At 46.5% G+C, this 26540-nt stretch overlaps 1 protein-coding gene across 1 annotated transcript in view; it reads right to left on the bottom strand.

Annotated features, from left to right (window-relative positions):
* The window catches only part of LOC129694184 (glycogenin-1-like), a 94684-nt gene that overhangs the window by 12447 nt on the left and 55697 nt on the right, over positions 1-26540 (bottom strand). Inside the window, exons 11-17 of the mRNA XM_055630902.1 lie at positions 25890-25982; positions 23377-23412; positions 19269-19325; positions 16275-16361; positions 11359-11400; positions 8526-8564; positions 6186-6230 (exon numbers count right to left, since the gene is read on the bottom strand). Coding sequence (XP_055486877.1) covers positions 6186-6230; positions 8526-8564; positions 11359-11400; positions 16275-16361; positions 19269-19325; positions 23377-23412; positions 25890-25982 — 399 coding nt within the window. The remainder of the gene's footprint in view (positions 1-6185; positions 6231-8525; positions 8565-11358; positions 11401-16274; positions 16362-19268; positions 19326-23376; positions 23413-25889; positions 25983-26540) is intronic.

The following is a 26540-nucleotide window of genomic DNA, read 5'->3' as shown; positions in this document are numbered from 1 at the left end:
GAGTGTACAAGCCCAGCTGCTCCATTCTCTCAGCATGTGACAGTCCCGCCATCCCGGGAATTCCCTAGTGTGTAGGAGAAACTAGTGCACAGGTGATCGTTGGTTGGCAGTGACTAGATGGGCGAAGGGCCTGTTTCCATGCTGTATTTCTAAACTAAACTGTTACATATGAAGTTCTAGGCAGTAGATTCTAAACAATGTGTAAACACAAGGGGCAACACAGTGGCGCAGCGGTAGAGTTTCTGCCTAGTGCCGGAGACCCAGGTTCGATCCTGACTACGGGTGCTGGCTGTACGCAGTTTGTACGTTCTCCCCGTGACCTGCGTGTGTTTTTATTCTGCAAAAATCCTCCCGCATTTTGAATACATGCAGGTTTGTAGGTTAATCATCCCTAGTGTGTAGGATGGGATCGATAGCATAGAACTAGTGTACGGGTGATCAATGGTCTGCACGGCCTCGATGGGCCGAAGGGCCAGTTTCCACGCTGCATCTCTAAACTAAACCAAACCAAATTTAGGAAAAAGCAAACCTCTGGTAGAGGTGTGAATGGCCTCGGGGGGAGCAGGGAAGCAAATGTCCGCAAGGCCACCTTCGGGCAAAATGCTTGGGTCACTCGGGGCAAGGACGGAAGCCCTAAAGAGTGTTCGGCGGACAGCCTGGCCCAGCCAGAATTGGCCCACCTGCCAACTCTCTGGTCACTGCCAAGGCCACCTCGTAAACCTGAAGGGGCCAACGGTGATGTAACTCAAAACACCACCACCACCCACCACCACCTGTACCAAGCCAAATTATCTTGGTGTTCAGGAAGGAACTGCAGATGCCGGTTTACACCCAAGATAGGCGCAACATGCTGGAGTAACTCAGCGGGACAGGCAGCATCTCTGGAGAGAAGGAATGGGTGATGTTTCGGGTCAGTTCTGAAGAAGGGTCTCGACGCGAAACGTCACCCATTCCTTCTCCCCAGAGATGCTGCCTGGCCCGCTGAGTTACTCCAGCATTTTGTCTAAATCACCTTGGGTCCTCACAGATACTTACTTCCAATATTGATGTCAATGAATGGTGGGATCTCATCTCTTCTTTCTAGCATGAAAACATTAAGATTTGTATCAACATCTGTCCCCAGTTACAACTTATGGAGAAAGCAAGTGCCAGTTCTGTCTGACCTGGAATGGGAAACGCTGGAAACAAGAAGGGCAAGGAACAGACTAGCCGTGTTGTACAAGATTCACAAGGGGATGGTCGGCATAACTGCAGATAGATACATAACGTGCTCAACATGAAAGAGAAATGATATTCAAATTGAAATCCCATTCGCCAGGACAGATATTTATAAGAACTCTGGGCCCGTCCCACTTACGCGATCTTGGATCGCAAATTACGGCACCTCATGGTCGCTTGAGGCGTACGGGCACCGTATGGCCATGCAGCAGGGCCGGTCCCACTAAGAAGCGCGGAGTTGTGCGGGGCTTGTCCCGACATCGCGCGGGGCTCTGAGAATTCTGACAGTGGCCGAGATCTTCGTGCGCCAACGGCCTGTCGGCACGCAGGCGCACCGCGGTCTTACGCAGCATCTTGACGGCGTACGCCTAGCGTCTGCCGTTACGTGGAGACGTCACCCCCCCGACGCTGTGCGACACCCAAATTCAGTCGGCCCGTCTACTGCCCAGCTGATTGGTAAGCATAACATAAATGACATCACGCGCGTACTTAGCGCGAACTTAGTTGGTCGCGCCAAACGCACGCAATCGCACGCAAGTGGGGCAGACCCTTAATTCTTTGTAAGAACCTTAATGGAATGGAATAAACGAGACAACAATATAGTCAAATCACCTTCACTAGACGGTTTTAAGGGGGCACTAACAGCACGTTAGAATGCACACCACATCCAAGTTGGCGATATGCAGGGTACTGCCCTGCAGACTACAAATTTAGAAGATTCAGAAGATTCTGGACTGTAGGTAAAAACCAGATTTTGGATGATCAACCATGATCATATTGAATGATGGTGCTGGCTGAAAGGAATGAATGGCCTACTACGGCAACTATTTTCTATGTTTCTAGCTATCTATGTGTCCATGCTAACTGAGGGGCAACACATCAATTTTACATGAGAATATTAACTTGTTTCTATGAGTTTCCACTGGCCAGAGAGACTTGGACCAGAGGCCGTAACCTCAGAAATAAAGGACGTATCTTCAGAAAGGAGATGAGGAGGAATTTCTTTAGCCAGAGGCTGGTGAATTCACTGTCATAGATGGCTGTGGAGGCCAAGTCAATGGATAGGTTTTAAGGCGGAGAATGGCAGATTCTTGATTAATAAGGGCGTCAGGAATTACGGGGTGAAGGCAGGAGAATGGGATTGAGAGGGAAAGATAGATCAGCCATGATTTATTGAAGAGGGTGTTAGATGTGGCCCTTGTGGCTAAAGGGATCAGGGGGTATGGAGAGAAGGCAGGTACAGGATACTGAGTTGGATGATCAGCCATGATCATATTGAATGGCGGTGCAGGCTCGAAGGGCCGAACGGCCTACTCCTGCACCTATTTTCTATGTTTCTGCGATTTAATGGCAGCGCAGACTCGATGGGCCGAATGGCCTAATTCTGCTCCTAGAACTTATCAATTCTCCAGGATGGTCCTTGGATCACTAGGGATTGCAAACATTGACAGAAGGAACAGCCGATGCTGGATTACAATTTTAATAAAAGACATTGTGGGGTAACTCAGCAGACCAGGCAGCATCTCTGGAGAACACGGATAGGTGACCAAATCCATGGGTCACCAAAATAGGTCTCAAAATAGGAAAATAGGTCTCGGGGCCAATTGATATGATCCAGAAATAACAATGGAAAATGATACACAATTCGGCTTTGGAGTAAATCTTCTTAGTTACAAACATATAATAATAATAATCATAATAACTTTATTTATAAAGCACTTTTAGGCAACATCAGTTACCACAAAGTGCTGTACAATGGAAATCAACAAAAAGTTATCACAAAACTAAAACCATTAAAACGACAGGACTATAAAAACAATAAAAAATTAAAAGACATTAAAAGCACTAAAACAGGAACAAAGTCTCAGCCAGTGTCGAAAGCCAGTGAATAAAAGTGCGTTTTCAGGGAGGATTTAAAGATGGACAGTGAAGGGGCCTGTCTGATCTGCAGCGGCAAGGTGTTCCAAAGTGCCGGTGCAGCAACAGAAAAGGCTCTATCCCCTCTGAGCTTCCGCTCAGAGAGTGGTGGGTGTCATCAACAAAGCCAATTGAATTGGTCAGCAGAGAAGCCTAGCTCTCTGACTGGCTGAAAGATGGCAGATGGAGTTTAATGCTGATAAGTGTGAGGTGCTACATCTTGGCAGGACAAATCAAAATAGGACGTACATGGTAAATGGTAGCGAATTGAGGAATGCAGTTGAACAGAGGGATCTAGGAATAACTGTGCATAGTTCCCTGAAGGTGGAATCTCATGTAGATAGGGTGGTAAAGAAAGCTTTTGGTGTGCTGGCCTTTATAAATCAGAGCATTGAGTATAGAAGTTGGGATGTAATGTTAAAATTGTACAAGGCATTGGTGAGGCCAATTCTGGAGTATGGTGTACAATTTTGTTCGCCTAATTATAGGAAGGATGTCAACAAAATAGAGAGAGTACAGAGGAGATTTACTAGAATGTTGCCTGGGTTTCAGCAACAAAGTTACAGAGAAAGGTTGAACAAGTTAGGGCTTTATTCTTTGGAGCGCAGAAGGTTAAGGGGGGACTTGATAGAGGTTTTTAAAATGATGAGAGGAATAGACAGAGTTGACGGGGATAAGCTTTTTCCATTGAGAGTAGGGAAGATTCAAACAAGAGGACATGATTGGAGAATTAAGGAACAAAAGTTTAGGGGGAACTCTGGAATTTTCTGCCACAGAAGTGTTGAGGCCAGTTCATTGGCTATATTTAAGAGGTAGTTAGATGTGGCCCTTGTGGCTAAAGGGATGAGGGGGTATGGAGAGAAGGCAGGTACAGGATACTGAGTTGGATGATTAACCATGATCATATTGAATGGCCTACTCCTGCACCTATTTTCGATGTTTCTATGTCTATGTTTCTATGAACTTCTTTAGTCACAGTGGTAGCGGTGTGGAATGAGCTTCCAGTGGAAGTGGTGGAGGCAGGTTCGATTTTATCATTTAAAAATAAATTGGATAGGTATATGGACGGGAAAGGAATGGAGGGTTATGGTCTGAGTGCAGGTAGATGGGACTAGTTGAGAGTAAGTGTTCGGCACGGACTAGAAGGGCCGAGATGGCCTGTTTCCGTGCTGTCATTGTTATATGGTTATATGGTAATAGTGGAAGTGTGGATGAGCAAGGTAGATTTTGGGAGAAGACTCTGGCAACATGTTCAACCAGAAATTTTATTTCTGGTCTATCTACAGGAACATTATGACAACTGTTGCACTGCCCTGAAGAGCTGTCACTAATAAAAATAATGTACATACAAGTACACCCAGAGAGTTGCGAGTCTGTGGAATTCTCTGCCTCAGAAGGCAGTGGAGGCCAATTCTCTGGATGCTTTCAAGAGAGAGCTAGATAGGGCTCTTAAAAATAGCGGAGTCAGGGGATATGGGGAGAAGGCAGGAACGGGGTACTGATTGGGGATGATCAGCCATGATCACATTGAATGGCGGTACAAGCACAAAGGGCCGAATGGCCTACTCCTGCACCTATTGTCTATAAGTATCAAAGCAAAACAATGTTACTTCCATCCAAGAAGCACCCTTCACTTTAGGGTTTAGAGATTCAGCGCGGAAACAGTCCTTACGGCCCGCCGTGTCCGCGCCGTCCACTGGCACTATCCTACACACGGGAGACAATTTACAAATTCTACCAAATTAACCTGCAAACCTGCAAGTCTTTGGAGTGTGGGAGGAAACGGGAGAACCCGACGAGTTTGCGTTTGGCCCCTATTTCTCCCAACCCGTCCTATCCATAAATCACCTAGATAAAGCCAAGCAGGTGAATGTACGTACTCCGTTCAGACACGTACCCAAGGTCAGGATCAAACCCAGTGCTCTGGCAACTCCACCACAACCAGCGAGCAGTGCTGAACTACCATTGGAGTCCCTCGGACTACCTTTGATCGGGCGTTGCTGGCTTTACCTTGCACTAAACGTTATTCCCTTATTATCATGTATCTATACACTGCAAATGGCTCGATTGCAATCACGTATTCTTGTTTCTTTTCTTGGTTTCTTGGTCCTCCAAAATATTCCAAATGGAATTTAATCTGGAGGTGGTGAAGGGAGGGATTAAACCAGAAAGGGTTATTGGGAAGAAAGAGCCACTTTAAATTTAGTTGCATCTGGTTGGGTAACTATAGTTGGGTGGAGATTATTCCATGCTTTAATTGTGCGGGGGAAGAACGAATTGCTGTACACATCTGTCTTGGCAGCTGGGATCACAAATTGGATCGAATGACCTCGTCTGCTCCTAATTGCTTTGGGTTTGGTTCCTTCCGACTGGTTAGCGCGCAGCACTGTACTTTGGTACACGTAACAATAAACTATTTTCACCGCTGCGCCACCGTGCCGCCCCGCCCCGCTCAAGCCCACTGCAGTCGCGGAAAGGAGTCAAGGTGCCCGTGGGTATTGCGTGCTCCCCTCTCCAGGGACACCCAGGGGTGGGCATAAGCCCGGAAGGCATTTGGTCTGGCTCGGCCAGGACCCGAACACTTGCCAACAGGCTGGTTACTGGAAAGGCCGTATCGCAACCACCTTCACGGAGACCCGGGCAGCGTTGACGGAACCAAGATTACCATCACCACCACTAAACCGAATGCCCTTGGACCCTCAGTGAGATGTCAGTTTAGGTTAGTGTTTTAAGTTTAGAGATACAGTGCAGTAACAGGTCCTATGGCCCACCGAGTCCGCGACGACCAGCGATCCCCTGCACATTAACACACACACACTCCAGGGACAATTCCTTAAATGTATACCAAGCCAGTTAACCTCCAAACCTGTCCGCCTTTGGAGTGCGGGAGGAAACCGAAGATCTCGGAGAAACTCCACGCAGGTCACGGGGAGAACATACACGCTCCGTACAGACAGCACCCGTAGTCAGGATCCAACCCGTGTCTCCGGCGCTGTAAGGCAGCAACTCTACCGCTGCGCCACCGTGCCGCCCCCTAAAGAGATACTTACTTCTTCTTTCAATGTCTTCTGCTTGAGGGACGCGATCTCTTCTTTCTAATGCAAAAACATTAAGATTTCCATTCATGCCTGTAAATCGCTTACAACAACACAAGTACGTACGTTTGTTGGCCAAGTATTCACATACAAGGAATTTGCCTTGGTGCTCCACCCACAAGTAACAACATGACATACAGTGACAGTTACGAATGGCTCAGAAAACACTAAACATTAATAATAATAAAACATTAATGATAAAACACCATTGGTCAAGCATGTGAACCGACAAAATACCAGGTCAAAGGGAGGCTACAGATTTTTGGCTGTTGAGTAAATTGCTACAAAACTCAGCGGGTCAGTCAGCATCTGTGGAAGGGACATATGGGTGATGTTTCAGGTCAGGAGCCTTCTTCAGCCAGATACTACATCATTTAAAGTAGACACGAAGTACTGATGTAACTCAGCAGATCAGGCAGCGTCTCTGAAGAGGAAGGATGGGCGATATTTCAGGTCGGAAACCCTTCTTCAGACTGAAAGTAGAGGTTCATCATTTTGGTGAACACCTACGCTCAGTCCACCTGGGCCTATGGGATCTCCCGGTTTCCAAACATATTAACCCTTCCCTTCCCATTCCCATACCGACATGACCGTCCTGGGCCTCCTCCATTGTCGGAGTGAGGCCACACGCAAATTGGAGGAACAGCACCTCATATTTCCCTTGGGCAGCTTACAACCCAGCGGTATAAACATTGACTTCACCAATTCCCAGTCAAGTCAAGTCACTTTTATTTATATAGCACATTTAAAAAACAATCTCTCGCTGGCCAAAGTGCTTTACATTTGTATAGGAATAGTATAAACAAATAAACTACATACATATAGCCCTCGCTCAGAGGACATCAGGAAAGGCTTGGGAGTAGAGATCAGATCAGATTCAATTTTAATTGTCATTGTCAGTGTACAGTACAGAGACAACGAAATGCATTAAAAAAGATGATGAGTTTTAAGTCTTGACTTAAAAGAGTCGATGGAGGGGGCAGTTCTGATGGGAAGGGGGATGCTGTTCCACAGTCTAGGAGCTGCAACCGCAAAGGCGCGGTTGCCCCTGAGCTTATGCCTAGACCGCGGGATATTCAGCAACCCCAAGTCGGCCGATCTGAGGGACCTGGAGGTGGTGTGGTGGGTGAGAAGACTTTTAATGTAGGTGGGGGCAAGCCCATTGAAATCCAAGTAAATCCTGCATTCCCTCTATCTCACCCCCACCTCCACCCAGGTACTCCCGCTAGTTTCACTGTTCGCATCCCGTCCTTATCACCTCTTCCCCAGCCAACAATGGCACATTATGGGCTCCACTTTTCCTTTGACTCCCCCTCTACATCCTCCCTCCTCCCTCCTCTCCCCCCCCCCCCCCCCTCCCCACACTCTATTTTCAGTCAGAAGGGTTCCAACCCAAAACGTCACCCATCCTACCGGATGCTACCTGACCTGCTGAGTTAGCCCGCCCAGCATTTTGTATCTATCTGTGGTATGCAGCAGCATCTGCAGTTCCATCCCACACGTCATTGAAACTTACTGAATAGTGAAAGGCCTGGATAGAGTGGATGTGGAGAGGAAGATTGCACTAGTGGGAGATTCTAGGACCAGAGGTCATAGCCTCAGTATTAAATGATGTTTCTTTAGGAAGACGAGGAAGAATTTCTTTAGTCAGAGGGTGGCGAATCTGTGGAATTCATTGCCACAGAAGGCTGTGGAGGCCATGTCAATGGATATTTTAAAGACAGAGATAGATTCTTGCTTAGTAAGGGTGTCAGGGGTTATGGGGAGAAGGCAGGAGAAATGGGGCTGAGAGGGAGAGATAGATCAGCCACATGATTGAATGTCAGAGTAGACGTGATGGGCTGAAGGGCCTCATTCTGTTCCTATTGCTTGTGAATTGTTTTGGGGATTTGCATTCTAGACCAGAATCGACCTACACATCTTGCCTTTATAAGTTAATTCAAAATAAATAGCCATTCTACCCCTCCAGAACCAGGGGCCACACAGTCTTAGAATAAAGGGGAGGCCATTTAAGACCGAGGTGAGAAAAAACATTTTCACCCAGAGAGTTGCGAATTTGTGGAATTCCCTGCCACAGAGGGCAGTGGAGGCCAAAACACTGGATGGATTTAAGAGAGAGTTAGATAGAGCTCTAGGGGCTAGTGGAGTCAAGGGATATGGGGAGAAGGGAGGCACGGGTTATTGATTGGGGACAATCAGCCATGATCACAATGAATGGTGGTGCTGGTTCGAAGGGCCGAATGGTCTCCTCCTGCATCTACTTTCTAAGTCTATACCTAAAGATTAAATACTTACTTTAGAAGTCTCATCTTCAGAGCTAGTCACATCTCTTTTCTAGAGAAGAAAAATGGAAGCAAGAGACACATTAACATTCCAAAGCCAGCTAATTATAAAGTGATATAGTGTCACACGACGTGGAAACAGGCCCTTCGGCCCAACTTGCCCACGCCGACCAACATGCCCCACCTACACTAATCCCATCTGCCTGTGCTTGGCCCACATCCTTCTAAATCTGTCCTATCCAGGCATCTGTCTCAATGTTCCTCAAACGTTGTGCCTCAACTACCTCCTCTGGTAGCTCGAAATGTGTAGGAAGGAACTGCAGATGCCTGTTTAAATCGAAGATGGACACAAACCGCTGGAGTTACTCACAGGGTTAGACAGCAACTCTGGAAGAAAAGGGACAGGTCTGAAGAAGGGTCTCGAACCGAAACGTCACCTATTCCTTTTCTCCAGAGATGCTGTCTGACCCGCTGAGTTACTCCAGCATTTTGTGCCTATCCTCTGGCAGCTCGCTCCTTCTACCCACCACATTGTGCGGTAAATGTTGCTGCTCTTGATAGATTTCTTATTAAATCGTGCCCCTTTCACCTTAAACCCGTGTCCCCTGGTTCATTAATCCCCCTACAGGGTGAAAGATACAAGACTGTGCACCTACCCTATTGATTCTCCTCATGACCTTGTTCAGTATAAGATCATCCCTCAACCCCTAGCACTACAAGGAATAAAGTCTTAGCCTGCCCAACCTCGCCCTGTAGCTCAGGCCCACCACAACATCCTTGTTGGGGTAGCTAGATAAAAACTCCGCGGGCGAGATAGCTTCTATGGAGAGAAGGGAAATTAGCGAGGTTTGGGGTCGAGACCCTTCTTCAGACTGATGTCGGGGCCGGTGGGGGGGGGGGGGGGAAGAAAGGAAATAGGCGGAGATAGTAGGACTTGTTGGAGAACTGGGAAGGGGGAGGGGAAGAAGGGAGAACGCAAGGGCTATCTATAATTAGAGAAGTCAATGTACATACTGCTGGGGTGTAAACTACCCAAGGCAAAATAGGTGGTGCAGTTCCCTCAATTTGTGCTGGGTCTCACTCTGGCAATGGAGGAGGCCCAGGACAGAAAGGTCAGATTGGGAATGGGAGGGGGTGTTGAAGTGCTGAGCCACTGGGAGATCAGGTAGGTTAAGACAGACTGAGTGGAAGTGTTCAGCGAAACGATCGCCAAGCCTGCGCTTGGTCTCACCGATGTACAGAAGTTGACACCCGCATGCAGCAGATGAGGTTGGAGGAGGTGCAGGTGAACCTCTGCCTCACCTGGAAAGACTGCTTGGTCTTTGGATGGAGTCGAGGAGGGAGGTAAAGGGGCAGGTGTTGCATTTCCTGCGGTTGCAAGGGGAAACTACACGGGGAGGGGGTGGTTTCAAGTCAAGTCAAGTCAAGTTTATTGGTCACATACACATACGAGATGTGCAGTGAAATGAAAGTGGCAATGCTCGCGGACTTTGTGCAAAAAGACAAACAAACTATAAACACAATCATAAACACACACATATTCTTTTACATATTAAATATTGGAAGGAAAAACGTAGTAAAGTTAGTCCCTGGTGAGGTGGGAGTTTACTGTCCGAATTGCCTCTGGGAAGAAACTCCTTCTCAACCTCTCCGTTCTCACCGCATGGCAACGGAGGCGTTTGCCTGACCGTAGCAGCTGGAACAGTCCGTTGCAGGGGTGGAAGGGGTCTCCCATGATTTTATTTGTTCTGGAGTTGCACCTCCTGTTCCTGCAGGGGGGCGAGTGAAGTTCCCATAGTGCATTCGGCCGAACGCACTACTCTCTGCAGAGCCTTCTTGTCCTGGGCAGAGCAATTCCCAAACCAGATGGTAATGTTCCCAGACAAGATGATTTCCACCGCCGCTGAGTAGAAGGTTTGGGTGGGAAGGGACAAATTGACCAGGGAGTTATGGAGGGAAGCAGACAGCAGAAAGGGGAGGAGATGGGAAGGTGTGGCCAGTATTGGAGGTGGCAAAAATGTCAGAGGATTATATGTTGTATGCGATGGCTGATGGGGTGGAAGGTGAGGACAAGGGATATTTCCGGGGCCCCTGGTGAGAGCCTCATCTATAATGGAAGAGGGGAACCCCCGTTCCCTAAAGAATGGGGACATCTCCGATGCCCTGATTTGGAATACCTCATCCTGGGTGCAGATGCAGTAGGGACGGAGGAATTGGGAAGAGGGGATAGAGTTTTTACAGGAGGGTAGTCAAGATAGCTATGGGTTTTTCCAGCATCTGCAGTTCTTTCTTGAACTCTTAATTCTTGTTGTGGAGGCAACTTTGTGCCTTCCCTCACAGTGGGAACCATTGTGGGGGATGTTTTTTTTTAATGTTTAATGTTAAATTCCTGTATAATGTTATGTTGCATTCTAATTAATGTGCTGCAATGGCAACTCGAATTTCACTACACCAATTGGTGTATGTGACAATAAATGAACCATTGAACTTTAGCAGAACTATTATAATACTTCAATAAGATGGCTCACCTGAACCATCCCAATCAAAATCGGGCAACATTTAAACATCAACAAATCTTTTCCAGCATTCTCTGCCCAACGTCATCAGTCTGAAGAAGTGTCCCGACCCAAAACGTTGTACATCCTTTCCTTCCACGGTAGTAAGCGTGCCACCGTGTGGCCATAATCGTTAAGTCCTAATACAACTAGCCTTAGTTGACAACGGCCACAGACATATTTACACAAAAGCTAAGAGCAACTCATTGCTTTGGGGGATGTGCAGTGTAGACCTGAATCAACACAAGTTAATTCAAAATAAATAGCCCGTTCTAAAGATTAAATGCTTACTTCTTTAATTGGCTCATCTTCAAAGGCAGCCATACCTTTTAGCTGGAGAAAAAATGCAAGCAGAAACTGTGTTAATATTTCAGAGCAAGCTAATTATAACTTATGTGGTAAAAAATTCCACAGATTCACCACCCTCTGAGGAGAAATAAATTTCTGCTCAGCTCCTTCCTAAAAGCACGTCCTTTAATTTTGAGGTTATGACCTCTAGTCCTAGACTCTCCCACCAGTGGAAACATCCTCCCCACATCCACTCTATCCAAGCCTTTCACTATTCTGTACGTTTCAATGAGGTCAAGAAAGTAATATTAAATATTCCCTCATTCATTTCTTCCCCCCCCCCGAGACCCCCCCCCCCCCCCACCCCCCCCCCAAACCCCCCACACCCCAAACCCCCTGCCACCCTACCCCCCCCCCCCCCCCCACAACCCACCCGACCCCCCCCCCCCACCCACCCCTCACAATCCCCCCATCCCCCCCCCCCCCCCCCCACACACACTTTTTTTGCTTTTTCACTCTCAATCTAACTTTCCACTAACTACAGGGATTTCTGTGGATAACTAACATGGACAGGATGACCCAGCCTTAAGAAGATAGAATGATAAAAGCACCAAGTTACGAGTTCGCATTATAGGAGCAGAATTAGGCCATTCGGCCCATCGAGTCTATTCCGCCATTCAATCATGGCTGTCCTCTGCCATCTAATCCCATTTTCCTGCCTTCTCCCCGTTACCCTTGACACCCATTCTGATCAAGAACTTGTCTGTCTCTACCTTAAAAATATCCACCGACTTGGCCTCCACAGCCCTCTGTGGTAATGAGTTTCACAGATTAACTGCCCTGTGACTACAGAAGTTCCTTCTCACCTTATGTTTTTTATTTTTTTTTTTTTTTTTTTTTTTTTTTTAAAAGAGCGCCCTTTAATTCTGAGGCTGTGACCTCTGGTCCTAGACTCTCCTCACCAGTGGAAACATCCTCTCCACACCCACTCTATCTATGCCTTTCATTATTCTGTAAGTTTCAGATAGAATGACAGTACCTTCTAAATAAGTTAGCAAATCCGTCGTGTTTTTATATGGTGAGTTGCAGGTCGGGTCGGGGGGAGTTCCCCCCCGCCACGGGTACCATGTAATCCCGCGCTACCTGCTCCGGGGTTGGATAGTTGGCGACTAAACTGTCTCCCCCACCTGGTTTGCCAGGTGAGGAGGGGGCTGTGGACCCCCAGCAGGACCAAAAACAAGACCTGTCAAAGGGCTGATGAGCTCCTAGCGAGCCAACAGCCATCCACACTTCAGTAGAAGTTGCGATCACTGTCCTACACGGCATTGTAAGGCACCGTGCCCATTGATGTTTTCAACGAACAGGAAGATACAGGAAGATTGTTCCCGATGTTGGGGAAGTCCAGGACAAGGGGTCACACAGTTTAAGGATAAAGGGGAAATCCTTTAGGATCGAGATGAGAAAAACAATTTTCACACAGAGAGTGGTGAATCTCTGGAATTCTCTGCCACAGAGGGTAGTTGAGGCCAGTTTATTGGCTATATTGAAGAGGGAGTTAGATGTGGCCCTTGTGGCTAAGGGGATCAGAGGGTATGGAGAGAAGGCAGGTACGGGATACTGAGTTGGATGATCAGCCATGATCGTATTGAATGGCGGTGCAGGCTCGAAGGGCCAAATGGCCTACTCCTGCACCTATTGTCTATGTTTCTATGATGATGATTTATACGGAAATTCTACGGGTTAATACGTGCATAATAAAAGTTAATTGGAACAGCAAGTAAATATAATTAACTAATTTGTGTAACTTTCATTCACACTTTTCATCGGTGGTATTGGAACCAGAGTTTGTGTTGACTTGGCCTCGTTCAGGCACCTCAACTCCCGACTACAAATTGGACTAAGAACGCCCTCAAGCAGCCAACAGTCCACACTGCATGTGATGAATCGAAGCACAGATAGACAATCATATTTCCACAGGCTGTTCTTACAAAAAGCTAATGCATTATCCTGCAGTCGCACACACAGAAACAGAACCTTCTAGGGTTTCAGCCCGAAACGTTGCCTATATCCTTCGCTCCATAGATGCTGCTGCACCCGCTGAGTTTCTCCAGCAATTTTGTGTACCACCGATTTTCCAGCATCTGCAGTTCCTTCTTAAACACTTCTGCACAACTTGTCCATGCCTACTTGGAGACCCCCCCCCCTCCCCATCTACGCTAGTTCCAACTGCCCCATTTGGCCCATGTTCCTCTGAATGTTTCCTACCCATGTACCAGTGAATATGTCTCTTGAACGTTGTTATAGAACCTGCCTCAATTACCTCCTCCGGCAGCCCGTTCCATACACCCACCATCTCACCTTCTGTGTGCAACAGTTGTCCCTCGTGTTCCTATTAAACCTTTCCACTCCCACCATAACCCTATGTCCTCTGGTTCTCTATTACTCTACTCTGGAGCAAAAGACTGTGCATTCACCCTATCCATTCCCCTAATGTTACACACCTCTGTAAGGTCAGCCCTCAGCCTCTTGCTGTGCAAGGAATAGAGTCTCAGCCGGCTCAACCTCTCCCTGTAGCTCAGACTCTGGCTACATCCTTGTAAATCTACTCTGCGCTTTTTCCCAGCTTGACAACATCTTTCCTGGAACATTCTGACCAAAACGGAACCCAACACCCTAAATATGGCCTCACCAAAGTCTGATACAACTGGGACCTGACCTCCAATACACCTCCATCAGATCACTCCTGCGCTCCAAGGAGTAAAGTCCTAGCCTGACCAAACTCTCCCAGTAGCTCAACCTCCTCAAGTTCATAAGTTTCCCAGTGACAGGAGCAGAATTAGGCCATCGGCTCCATCAAGTCCACTCTGCCATTCAATCATCGATCTCTCCCTCCAAACCCCATTAGAAACATAGAAAATAGGTGCAGGAGGAGGCCATTCGGCCCTTCGACCCAGCACCGCCATTCATTGTGATCATGGCTGATCGTCCCCTATCAATAACCCGTGCCTGCCTTCTCCCCATATCCCTTGACTCCACTAGCCCCTAGAGCTCTATCTAACTCTCTCTTAAATCCATCCAGTGATTTGGCCTCCACTGCCCTCTGTGGCAGGGAATTCCATAAATTCACAAATCTATGAGTGGAAAAAAACATTCTCACCTCAGTCTTAAATGACCTCCCCTTTATTCTAAGACTGTGGCCCCTGGTTCTGGACTCACCCAACATTGGGAACATTTTTCCTGCATCTAGCTTGTCCAGTAATTTTATAAAGTTATATGTTTCTATAAGTTCCCCGCTCATCCTTCTAAACTCCAGTGAATACAAGCCATTTTCCAGTCTTCTCACCATAACACTTGACACCCATACTAATCAAGAATCTATCTATCTCTGCATTAAAAAAATATCCATGGAAGGACTCCACAGCCTCCTGCGGCAAAGAATTCCACAGATTCACCACCCTCTGACTAAAGAAATTCCTCATCTCCTTCCTAAAGGAATGTCCTTTAATTCTGAGGCTATGACATCAAGTCCTAGACTCTCCCACTAGTGGAGACATCCTCCGCACATCCACTCACTCCTGGTCTTTCACTGATCTTCCTGGCAGCATCCTCGCAAATCCCCTCTGCTCTTTTCCAGCTTAATGGCGCCCTATCTACAGCAGGGTGGCCAAAACTGAGAGTATTCCAAGGGTGGCCTCATCGACATTCTGTTCAACTGCAACACAGCGCCCCAGCGTCTATGCACAAGAGGCCGACCTATACTGAGGAGAGCCATTCTTGCCATAGAGGGAGTACAGAGAAGGTTCACCAGACTGATTGCAGGGATGGCAGGACTTTCATCTGAAGAAAGACTGGATAGACTCGGCTTGTACTCGCTGAAATTTAGAAGATTGAGGGGGGACTTTATAGAAACGTACAAAATTCTTAAGGGGTTGGACAGGCTAGATGCAAGAAGATTGTTCCTGATGCTGGGGAAGTCCAGGACAAGGGGTCACAGTTTAAGGATAAGGGGGAAGTCTTTTAGGACCGAGATGATAATTTTTTTTTTCACACAGAGGGTGGTGAATCTGTGGAATTCTCTGCCACAGAAGGTAGTTGAGGCCACAGTTCATTGGCTATATTTAAGAGGGAGTTAGATGTGGCTCTTGTGGCTAAAGGGATCAGGGGGTATGGAGAGAAGACAGGTACAGGATACCGAGTTGGATGATCAGCCATGATCATATAGAATGGCGGTGCAGGCTCGAAGGGCCGAATGGCCTACTCCTGCACCTATTGTCTATGTTTCTGTGTTTCGATGAAGGCCAACACACCAAAGGTCTTCTTTGACCCCACCCAGTAACACCAGCTTAATGACCTCCTTCCAATAGCAGGGTGAGCAAATATAACATGCTGGGTGAGTTCAATATAATTAAGCATAGAGGACTCATGAAAACGCAGTGTTAAGGGCCTGTCCCACGAGCATGCGACTGCATGCGGCAAGCGCGACCAAACCGGAAGCGGGGGCCGCGCGGAGGTAGAGTGATCCCGTACGAGTTGACGTGAAGTTCGAGCGAAGTCCGCGGGAAGTTCGCGCTAGGCGTACACCGTCAGGACGCTGTGTATGGCGTCGAGACGCTGCACACGCCCGTCGAGCCGGTGCATGCGGGTCGACAGGCCGTTGCCGCGCTGAATTTTTGAACCCGGTCAGTTTTTCGGAGCCCCGCGCGATGTCGGGACCAGCTCTGCACAACTCCATACGGCTCCGGCGATCGAAGTGGGACCGGCCCCGCGGGGCCGTACGGCTCAAGCGACCACGTTAGGCCGCGCTTGCCGCATGCGGTCGCATGCTGGTGGGACACGCCCTTTAGTTTACAACAAGGTCAACCAGTTTGGTTGAGAGGTTTGATTTACGATGCGATTCGCAGTTCGATATTCACATGTACCATCTTCAAAGACGACGTACTGGGCTCTTTGACATACGGCTCAGGTGGCCTGCTTACTTTATCTGAATATTTACGTGTAATTATTTGCTGTTGAAAAGAAAAGAAAAAGGACCTGTAAGTTGCACACTTCACACAGTTTCCATTATGTGTCATTACCGTCGCCACATGAGGGAAAACACTTTCCAATTGAAACAAAAGGAACATAAAAATAAATTCAACTGAAATCTCATCACAAACACGATAGCAAATGCGTTTTCTGGTAGTGAGCCAATCTTCATTAGATGAAATAGCACATTTTTTTGCTGATTGAGAATAACAGTGGGAAAGAATTCTAACCTAAATGACAATGAGAGATGACATTCTTCCTCCCCCCCCCCCCCCCCCCCCAGGTGATTTAAAAGGGCAGCACAGTGACAACAACTGAGTCCCAGGTTCGATTCCGACCTCGGGTGCTCTCTGTGTGGAGTTTGCAAGATCCCCCCGGGGCTCCCATAGGTTTCCTCCAGCTTCCTCCCTCAAACGCTCATCATATGCTAACCCACTCCTTCTGCAGTTGTACAGAGCCCTCGTGAGAGCACACCTGGAGGAATGTGTGCAGTTTTGGTCCCCTAATTTGAGGAAGGACATTCTTGCTATTGAGGGAGGGAGTGCAGCGTAGGTTTACACGGTTAATTCCCGGGATGGCGGGACTGTCATATGCCGAGAGAATGGAGCAGCTGGGCTTGTACACTATTGGAGTTTAGAAGGATGAGAGGAGATCTCATTGAAACATACAAGATTGTTAAGGGCTTGGACACGCTAGAGGCAGGGAACATGTTCCCGATGTTGGGGGAGTCCAGAATCAGGGGTTCACAGTTTAAGAATAAGGAGTAAGCCATTTAGAACGGAGACGAGGAAACACTTTTTCTCAGAGAATGCCGAGTCTGTGGAATTCTCTGCCTCAGATGGAGGCAGGTTCTCTCGATGCTTTCAAGAGAGAGCTAGATAGGGCTCTTAAAAATAGCGGAGTCAGGGGATATGGGGAGAATGCAGGAACGGGGTACTGATTGGGGATGATCAGCCATGATCATAGAAACATAGAAAATAGGTGCAGGAGTAGGCCATTCGGCCCTTCGAGCCTGCACCGCCATTCAATATGATCATGGCTGATCATCCAACTCAGTATCCTCTCCATACCGCCTGATCCCTTTAGCCACAAGGGTCACATCTAACTCCCTCTTAAATATAGCCAATGAACTGGCCTCAACTACCTTCTGTGGCAGAGAATTCCACAGATTCACCACTCTCTGTGTGAAAAATGTTTTTCTCATCTCGGTCCTAAAAGATTTCCCCCTTATCCTTAAACTGTGACCCCTTGTTCTGGACTTCCCCAACATTGGGAACAATCTTCCTGCATCTAGCCTGTCCAACCCCTTAAGAATTTTGTAAGTTTCTATAAGATTACCCCCTCAGTCTCCTAAATTCTAGCGAGTACAAGCCGAGTCTATCCAGTCTTTCTTCATATGAAAGCCCTGACATCCCAGGAATCAGTCTGGTGAACCTTCTCTGTACTCCCTCTATGGCAAGAGGTCTTTCCTCAGGTCACATCGAATGGCGGTGCTGGCTCGAAGGGCCGAATGGCCTACTCCTGCACCTATTGTCCATTGTCACTCATTCCTGGGATCATTCTCGTCAGCCTCCTCTGGACCCTCTCCAGAGCCAGCACACCCTCCCTTCCTCGGGTTATGATGCCCAAAATTGCTCACAGAACTCCAAGTGTAGCCTGACCAGCGCCTTATTAGCCTCGGCGTTAAATCTCTGTTTTTTGTATTGTCGCCCTCTTGAAATGAATGCTAGTGTTGCGTTTGCCTTCTTTATATCACCGCTTCGACTAGCAGGTTAACTTTTTGGGAATCCTGCACCAGGACTCCCAAGTCCCTTTGACTCTGCGGGCCGAACATCATAAGAGATACCCATTCCTTCCCTCCAGAGATGCAGCCTGTCCCGCTGAGTTACTCCAGCTTTTTGTGTCTATCTTCGTTGTAAATCAGCATCTGCTCTTCCTTCCTGCACGCTCCTTGCCATACAGCGCAGAAACAGGCCCTTCGGCCCTCCTGTCCACATAGACTGATGCACCAATGAGTTATACCTAGGTCTCCTATGTCAGAAGGTCATAAGTGATGGGAGTAGAATTAGGCCATTCGGCCCATCAAGTATAGAAGTAGGGATGTAATGTTAAAATTGTACAAGGCATTGGTGAGGCCAATTCTGGAGTATGTTGTACAGAGGGGACTTGATAGAGGTCTTTAAAACGATGAAAGGGATAGACAGAGTTGACGTGGATAAGCTTTTCCCACTGAGAGTAGGGAAGATTCAAACAAGGGGACATGACTTGAGAATTAAGGGACAGAAGTTTAGGGGTAACATGAGGGGCAACTTCTTTACTCAGAGAGTGGTGGCTGTGTGGAATGAGCTTCCAGTGAAGGTGGTGGAGGCAGGTTCGTTTTTATCATTTAAAAATAAATTGGATAGTTATATGGACGGGAAAGGAATGGAGGGTTATGGTTTGAGCGCAGGAAGATGGGACTAGGGGAGAATACGTGTTCGGCACGGACTAGAAGGGTCGAGATGGCCTGTTTCCGTGCTGTAATTGTTATATGGTTATATAAGTCTACTCCACCATTCAATCGTGGATGATCTACCTCTCCCTCCCAACCCCATTCTCCTGCCTTCTCCCCATAACCCATGACACCCGTACTAATCAGAAGGGCTTTGTTTCTGATCAATTAAAAGAAAAACCTTACCAGCCATGTTTGCAACTCCTGAACATGCAGTGTAACTCACAAACTTTGGAGGGGGGGGGGGGGGGGGGGGTGGGGGGGGGGGGGGGGGGATGTCACAGCATTATGATGACAGTGCTGTGTCAGACTTAACCCAAAAATGCCATCATTGCTCAACACATCTACATTTTAAAAAATCACCTTATCCCGTTCTAGCGGACTACTGGATACTTACTCCTATGGCCACAGAAGAGGCGTCATCTTTTTTTCTTTTCCGTATTTTACTTCTGCTCTAAAAGGAAAAATGTGCAAAGATAAGAAGCCCACCAACATCCTCGTTCTCAACATAAGACACGGCACGGTGTACCGGCAAGTGGGGCAATGCCAGTCAATTCAATGTAATTGATCTTAAGCCGGCAATGCCATGCTCGGGCAATCTCCCTCGGTCTGCTGCCAGACCTTTAGCCAGTCTGCAGCTGGCGATGGGTGTAGGGAGGAGCTGCTGATGCTGGTCTAAACCAAAGATAGACACTAAATGCGTGGGGTAGCTCTGCGGGACAGGCAGCAGCATCTCAGGAGAGAAGGAACGGGTGACGCAACCCTTTCTTCAGACTGACCAGTAAAAAGTAGTAAACACTGCCCAGTCATCATCGGCTCTGACCTTCCTTCCATCGAGGGGATTTATCGCAGTCGCTGCCCCAAAAAGGCTGGCAATATCATCAAAGACCCACACCATCCTGGCCACACACTCATCTCCCTGCTACCTTCAGGTAGAAGGTACAGGAGCCTGAAGACTGCAACAACCAGGTTCAGGAATAGCTACTTCCCCACAGCCATCAGGATATTAAACCTGGCTCGGACAAAACTCTGATTATTAATAACCACTTTCTGTTATTTGCACTTTACCAGTTTATTTATTCATGTGTGTATATATTTATATCATGGTATATGGACACACTGATCTGTTTTGTAGTAAATGCCGACTATGTTCTGTGTGCTGAAGCAAAGCAAGAATTTCATTGTCTTATACAGGAACACATGACAATAACCTTCACTTGAACTTGAACTTGTCAAGGGATATGGGGAGAAGGCAAGAGAATGGGATTAGGAGGCAGAGATCAGCCATGATTGAATGGCGGAGTGGGCTAGATGGGCCAAATGGCCTAATTCTACCACTATAACTTGTGAACGTGAACCCCAATGATATATTGGCAATGACACAATATTTTTTTAATGTGCTTGTTAACATGTAGGTAGATTATTATTGCCTATAGAGTTAGTTATTGTCCTTACCATAAGTGTGTATAAGCAGTGTAGATAGCTTTGGGTGGACAAAAATGCTGGAGAAACTCAGCGGGTGAGGCAGCATCTATGGAGCGAAGGAAATAGGCAACGTTTTGGCCCAAAACCCTTCTTCAGACTGTAGAAGGGTTTCAGCCCGAAACGTTGCCCATTTCCTTCGCTCCTTAGATGCTGCTGCACCCGCTGAGTTTCTCCAGCATTTTTGTCCACCTATGAACTTATGAAGTTCACCCTTCAGTTTTGTTTTTAGGCCAGTTTAGAGATACAGTGTGGAAACAGGCCCACCAAGTTTACGCCGACCAATGTTACCCTACTGTAGTTCAATGTCGATAAGTTCATAGGTAATAGGAGCAGAATTAGAACATTTGACCCATCAAGTCTACTCTGCCATTCAATCGCGTCTGATTTATCTTCTAACCCCCATCCTCCTGCCTTCTCCCCAGAGTTTGTGGCCAGGGTGAAAGGGGTCAGAGATGATCTTGCCCGCTCATTTCCTGGCCAGTGCAGTGCACACTTATTTATGAACAACTAACGATGAACAGATACCAGAACCAAGCACAGTCAGTCAATGAGGAAAACAAAATGTATCCCCTGGGTAGGCGTTCTCCCCAGGTTGGGAGCCCTTGGTTGAAGGAAACAGGATATCCATCCACCATCTCTCAGGAAGTACTTACAGTCAATGAAATATCGGTATTACCTATCGGAATGACTTAATCGTGTTAGATATTATTGAACTCTAAAATCCAAAGTGACAGGAAAGAGAAAAGGAAAAACATCCATTTGCCCCAAAAAAAATATTTCGAGGGGTCTTGATAAGGATGTGTGTATGAAGGGAGTTGGTCTTGTGATGGTGGGGGGGGGGGATCTAGAGTAGATGTTACTAATTAAAAATGTACAAGGGATCTCTGGAAAAAGAGAGAAAGAGAAAGAGAAGGGGAGAAGACACTTTTTCCCCCAGTAGATTTAGTGTCTTTGTCATTAATCATTAGTTATAGGAGCAGAATTAGGCCATTCGGCCCATCAAGTCTACTCCACCATTCAATCATGGCTGATCGATCTCTCCCTCCTAACCCGCACTAATCAATAATCTATCTATCTCTGCCTTAAAGATCTTCCCCTCTGTGCTACCTATTGTACTTGAGTTTGACATTAGTTGTCTATGTATATTATTTGATCTGATCGCATGCAAAACAAAGCTTCGCACCTTTGTACTCACGACAATAATAAACCTCAACCTACTGAGTTTCTCTGTCCACTGGTGCAGTGGCGTGCTCGATATTTTAAGTACCCTTTTAAAAATGTGATAGCACTACTCTGTATCTGAGTTTAGTTCCCCCCCCCAAATCTCTCCTCTGTCCCCATTTGTCTTCCATTACACGGCCTCCATACAGATCATGTCATTAACACGTCTTAACCAAATCTCCCAGCCAGCACCAATGCTATTTGCATAACAAGCTCCCTAGGTCTCCACCTGACATCCCTACAAAGACAGCCTGTATTTCCAGAAGAATTAGGATGCTTTCACTATTATTGTCTATTTTTGCAGCATGATTAGTTGGCATCGAAACTGGACACTGAATACAGATTAACTTGTGACATTTGAGAAAGGGGCCACATCCAAAATATTATTCTGCAGAACTCATGTTGTAGGAGATAACATAATAATGTGGACATAAGATTGACTGTCCACTGACAAGAGAATAATTGAAAAATGACTATTATACAGTTTCACCTAGGCAACAGCTGATAAATGGCCAGTCTCCTTTATCATTGTTACTTTTTTTGCAAATCTTTCATCCATTTGTTCTATATCTCTCTACATCACCGTCTATATCTCTCCTTTCCCTTTCCCCTGATTCTCAGTCCGAAAAAGCCTCTGGACCCGTTGGATCTTGTCTCTCCAAATGATGGTGGGAGTGGACTTTTCTTTTGAAAGATGTAGTTAAATACTGATAAGAAATAGAAAGGTTGCTCTGGGTAGCATCGTGTGTGTATGTGTGTGTGTGTGTGTGTGTGTGTGTGTGTAAATATATATACACAGACACGTGTGTGTGTAAATATAAATACACACACACGTGTGTGTGTAAATATAAATACACACACACACGTGTGTGTGTAAATATAAATACACACACACGTGTGTGTGTAAATATAAATATACACACACGTGTGTGTGTATATATATATATATATATACACACACACACACACACACACGTGTATATATATATACACACACACGTGTATATATATATATATATACACACATACACGTGTGTATATATATATACACACACACACACACGTGTATATATATATATATACACACACACACACACTTGTGTGTATATATACACACACACACACGTGTGTGTGTATATATATATATATATAATGTGTATGAATATATAATGTATATAATATATAAATAAATATACGCACACATACATATAATACACACACACATATACATATATACACACACACATATATACACATATACACACACATACATACACACACACATACACACACATATATATACACACACATACATATATATATACACACACACACACATACATATATACACACACACACACATACACGTGTGTGTGTGTGATATATATATATATAAACATTACATATACATACACACACATATATATATACATACATACACACACATGTGCGCGCGCGTATGTCGTGGTAGCAGAGTATTGATGATATGTTAATTTGTCTATAAAATGGATTCTAGAATAGTACAGATGCCAGGGGTTATGGGGTGAATGCAGGAGAATGGTGTGAGGAGGGAAAGATAGATCAACCTTGATTGAATGGCGGAGTAGATTTGATGGGCCGGATGGCCTAAATCTATTCCTATTCCTTATGACCTTATGAGGTCAGATCCAACATCAGTCACAGCGAGCTACTAAAATTACCATAGGAGTCAACTTAAAAGTACCACCACTACTTGTCAATCGAAAATAAAAATGATTTAACCTCGCACTAAAACAAAATGTTTTTAAATGGATACTTACTGATTTAACTACTTGAAAGACTTTCTTAGATTTTCTCTACATGAAAAATTGTGCAAATGTTAAATCTCGGTTAATACTCATATTTTCAAAGGCATCAACTTAGCACTTAGATTAATTGAATAGAACAGGTTGGAATAGGCATGAGAACATGCGTGCACTATGGGGTCTTTAACCACTATACAATTGACCACCTTAGGCAGCAATCCCAAAACCCTACCCAAGGTGGGTGGTCAGGCTAGATAAAGGATTTCTCGACCGCACCGAATCATACCGGCAACCCACCACCAGTCTGAGAAATGCCCTCAGCAAAATGTTACAGCCAACAGCGTCAGAATGGGGAGAGGGGAGAGGAGAAAAATAAAACCCCAGCTTGTGTCCCATGGCTATTGCTGTTCTCCGAGCTGGGAGGGGAGCACCTGGGTACCGTAGAACAGGGCCGATCCATGTGGTGGGGATCTGGTCAGCACCAGTTCACCGGCCAAACTCCCTCTGGAAGAGTGCACTATGCGGTGCTAATTTAAAAGCTGCCGTCCATTGGACTTGCACCTCTGAAAACACGCTTCCAATCCTGTAATTCAAGGACAACTAATTGTCGAGTTATGGCCCCAAAAGCCGCAATGGTTCAATGCATCACTGAATGAAGAACGCTAGATGGGGGGGGAGGGGGGAGGGAGGAAGCTGAGGGAACAGTCCAGGGGGTATACAAGTTTTTTTTTTAAAACCCAACATTAGTTGGGACCAAGTTTCCAAAGGAAAAGCCATCCAAAGGGCAGCAAATCTATCCACATTCCTCTGCTCGGTTGTGCCAGATTCCACTCTAAGGAACTCTGGAGTCTCTTAGCGACACGGGGAACTGCAGATGCTGGAATCTTGAGGAAAAAGCACAGAGTGCTGGAGGAGCTCAGTCGAGCAACTCATCCTGTTGAGTCCGTCCGGCACTTTTGCATTTTGCCCAGTCCCTCAACCATCCCAACCTCTGTGAGATCCCTGCTCCAATTTGCAAATTAATTCTGTACATTGGCACCTGACGTGCCTGGCACAACCTTTGGGCATTAGTGCGCATAGCCTTCAGCTTACGTGCGTGAAAAACTCTGAAGTAATTTTTGGAAAAACTCGTCTGATCTGATCGCCAAGCAAGGCTAGTATTTTGAATTAAAACATCCACTGTGCCAAAATTTACCGCATTGAAACATAACATGTGGCAGCAGAATGAAGAACAGCTGCATTCCCCAGTATTACCAGACCTTCGAACAGACCTCCCTAAAACCAGAGATGAATTCCCCAATCTTCCAACCTACCTCCTTGCGACCATCGCACTTTTTTTTTTAAATTTACAAACTGCACTTCCTCTGCAGCTTTAATACTATATTGTGCACCCTGGTTTTCTTTTATGCAACATGTCCTACTCATATATAGTATGGTATGGATTGCATGCAAAGTCCCCTCTCCCCCCCTCCCCCACCACCCACACTGTATCTCGGTACACTTGGCAATAATTATCCAATACCAGACAGATCAAAACAAATCAACACGCTCAATACTCAGTCAAAAAATGACATGCATCCTCTCTTGAAAAAAGGTCCAAAAAATAAATTTCTGTTTAACAAAAAAAAAAGTTTCAATATAAAATTAATTACAGCTGACCAGGACATTCGTCCACTTTTGAGGAATTTCTGTTTAAAATAAATCTGCAACATAGCAGCAGGAGAGAGAACTCGTAACCCGTCAGCATTACTCCCATTCCTTCTGCCGTCTGAGACTGTTTAGCGGTGAACAAGTGGTTCAGGAAAGGCTCTGGTCTAAGTGGCTCCAAATTTCATGTTCAGTATTTACCAGCATCAGTCACAAAGTCGGCGGTGGCCGGTGCTATCTTCTTCGCTGCCATGAGCTGGGGCCGCAGGGCGAAGGCTCCCGGGCCCCAATAGGATCGATAACCTCATCAGGAAGGCTGGCTCCGTCCTGGGGGATTCGTGGGGAGGGTTGGTCTTGGAGGGGAGGATGCTCCTCAAACTGCAGAGCATCCTGGACAATACAGCTCACCCCCTCCATCTTATACGTTTCAATGAGATACCCTCTCATCCTTCCAAACTCCAGAGTGTACAAGCCCACCCCCTCCTCAACCTGAGGAGCACCTTCAGCCACAGACTGGTTCCACCAAGATGCAGCACAGAACGCCACAGGAGATCCTTCTTCCCTGTGGCTACCAAACTGTACAACTCCTCCACCCTTCTGTCATGGGGTAGACCGACTCTCCTCCCCCCCACCCTCTCTCCCCCCTCCCCAATCTTTGCACCTAGCCCCCAATCCTTTCCACTCCTCACTTTAATTCCAAGTTTCACGTATTTCATGGCATTTCAATTTCCCTCCTGCGTTAAGTCAAGTTCTACCGTATATCGTACCATAAAGGCCCAGAACATGATTGGAGCAAAAAAGCCGGCTATGGGATGCAAAGTCAATTAGGATTGTTAGTTAACAGGGCTGGTTTATAAAGCTAGTAGCAATCTGATATTCACATGTACAATCTTCACCGTTGTCTTTCCGGACTGACTATCACGGATCAGTATAGGTGATGGGACAGTATTTGAAGCTTTATGTGCAAAATGTAACTGTTGAAAATAAAGAAAATAATCGGTCAGCCTCCATCGTTTCAAATGCTGCGATGCCCTAAATGTTTCTTTCTCTTCCCCTCCTCCCTTCCCCGACCCCCCCCCCTCCAATCCCCCCACCCCCCCCTCCCCCCACACCCCCCTCCATTCATGGGACATCAGGATTACCAAGTGGGGGCAGCATCTCTTGCCCAAACACTAACCCTCCCCTTGAATTGAGTGGCTGACTTGGTGGCCTCAAGGAAGAGAGCAAGTGTCAACCACATTGATTGACTGACTGTCAAATGCTGGATGACAGCAAAGACTGACACAGACCTTATGTTTAAGAAGGAACTGCAGACGCTGGAAAATCAAAGGTAGACAAAAGTGCTGGAGAAACTCAGCGGGTGCGGCAGCATCTATGGAGCGAAGGAAATAGGCAACGTTTCGGGCCGAAACATGAATTTCTGTTTGTCCCAAAGGCATGGTCTGAAGAAGGGTTTCGGCCCGAAACGTTGCCTTTTTCCTTCGCTCCATCGATGCTGCCGCAGACACAGAGCTTAAGCTGGCAATCTTGTG

Source organism: Leucoraja erinacea, unplaced genomic scaffold (assembly GCF_028641065.1).
Source record: "Leucoraja erinacea ecotype New England unplaced genomic scaffold, Leri_hhj_1 Leri_56S, whole genome shotgun sequence".
Classification (NCBI taxonomy): domain Eukaryota; kingdom Metazoa; phylum Chordata; class Chondrichthyes; order Rajiformes; family Rajidae; genus Leucoraja; species Leucoraja erinaceus.
The sequence above is the reverse complement of the archived record's forward strand: the minus strand, read 5'-3'. Positions and strand labels throughout refer to the sequence as shown.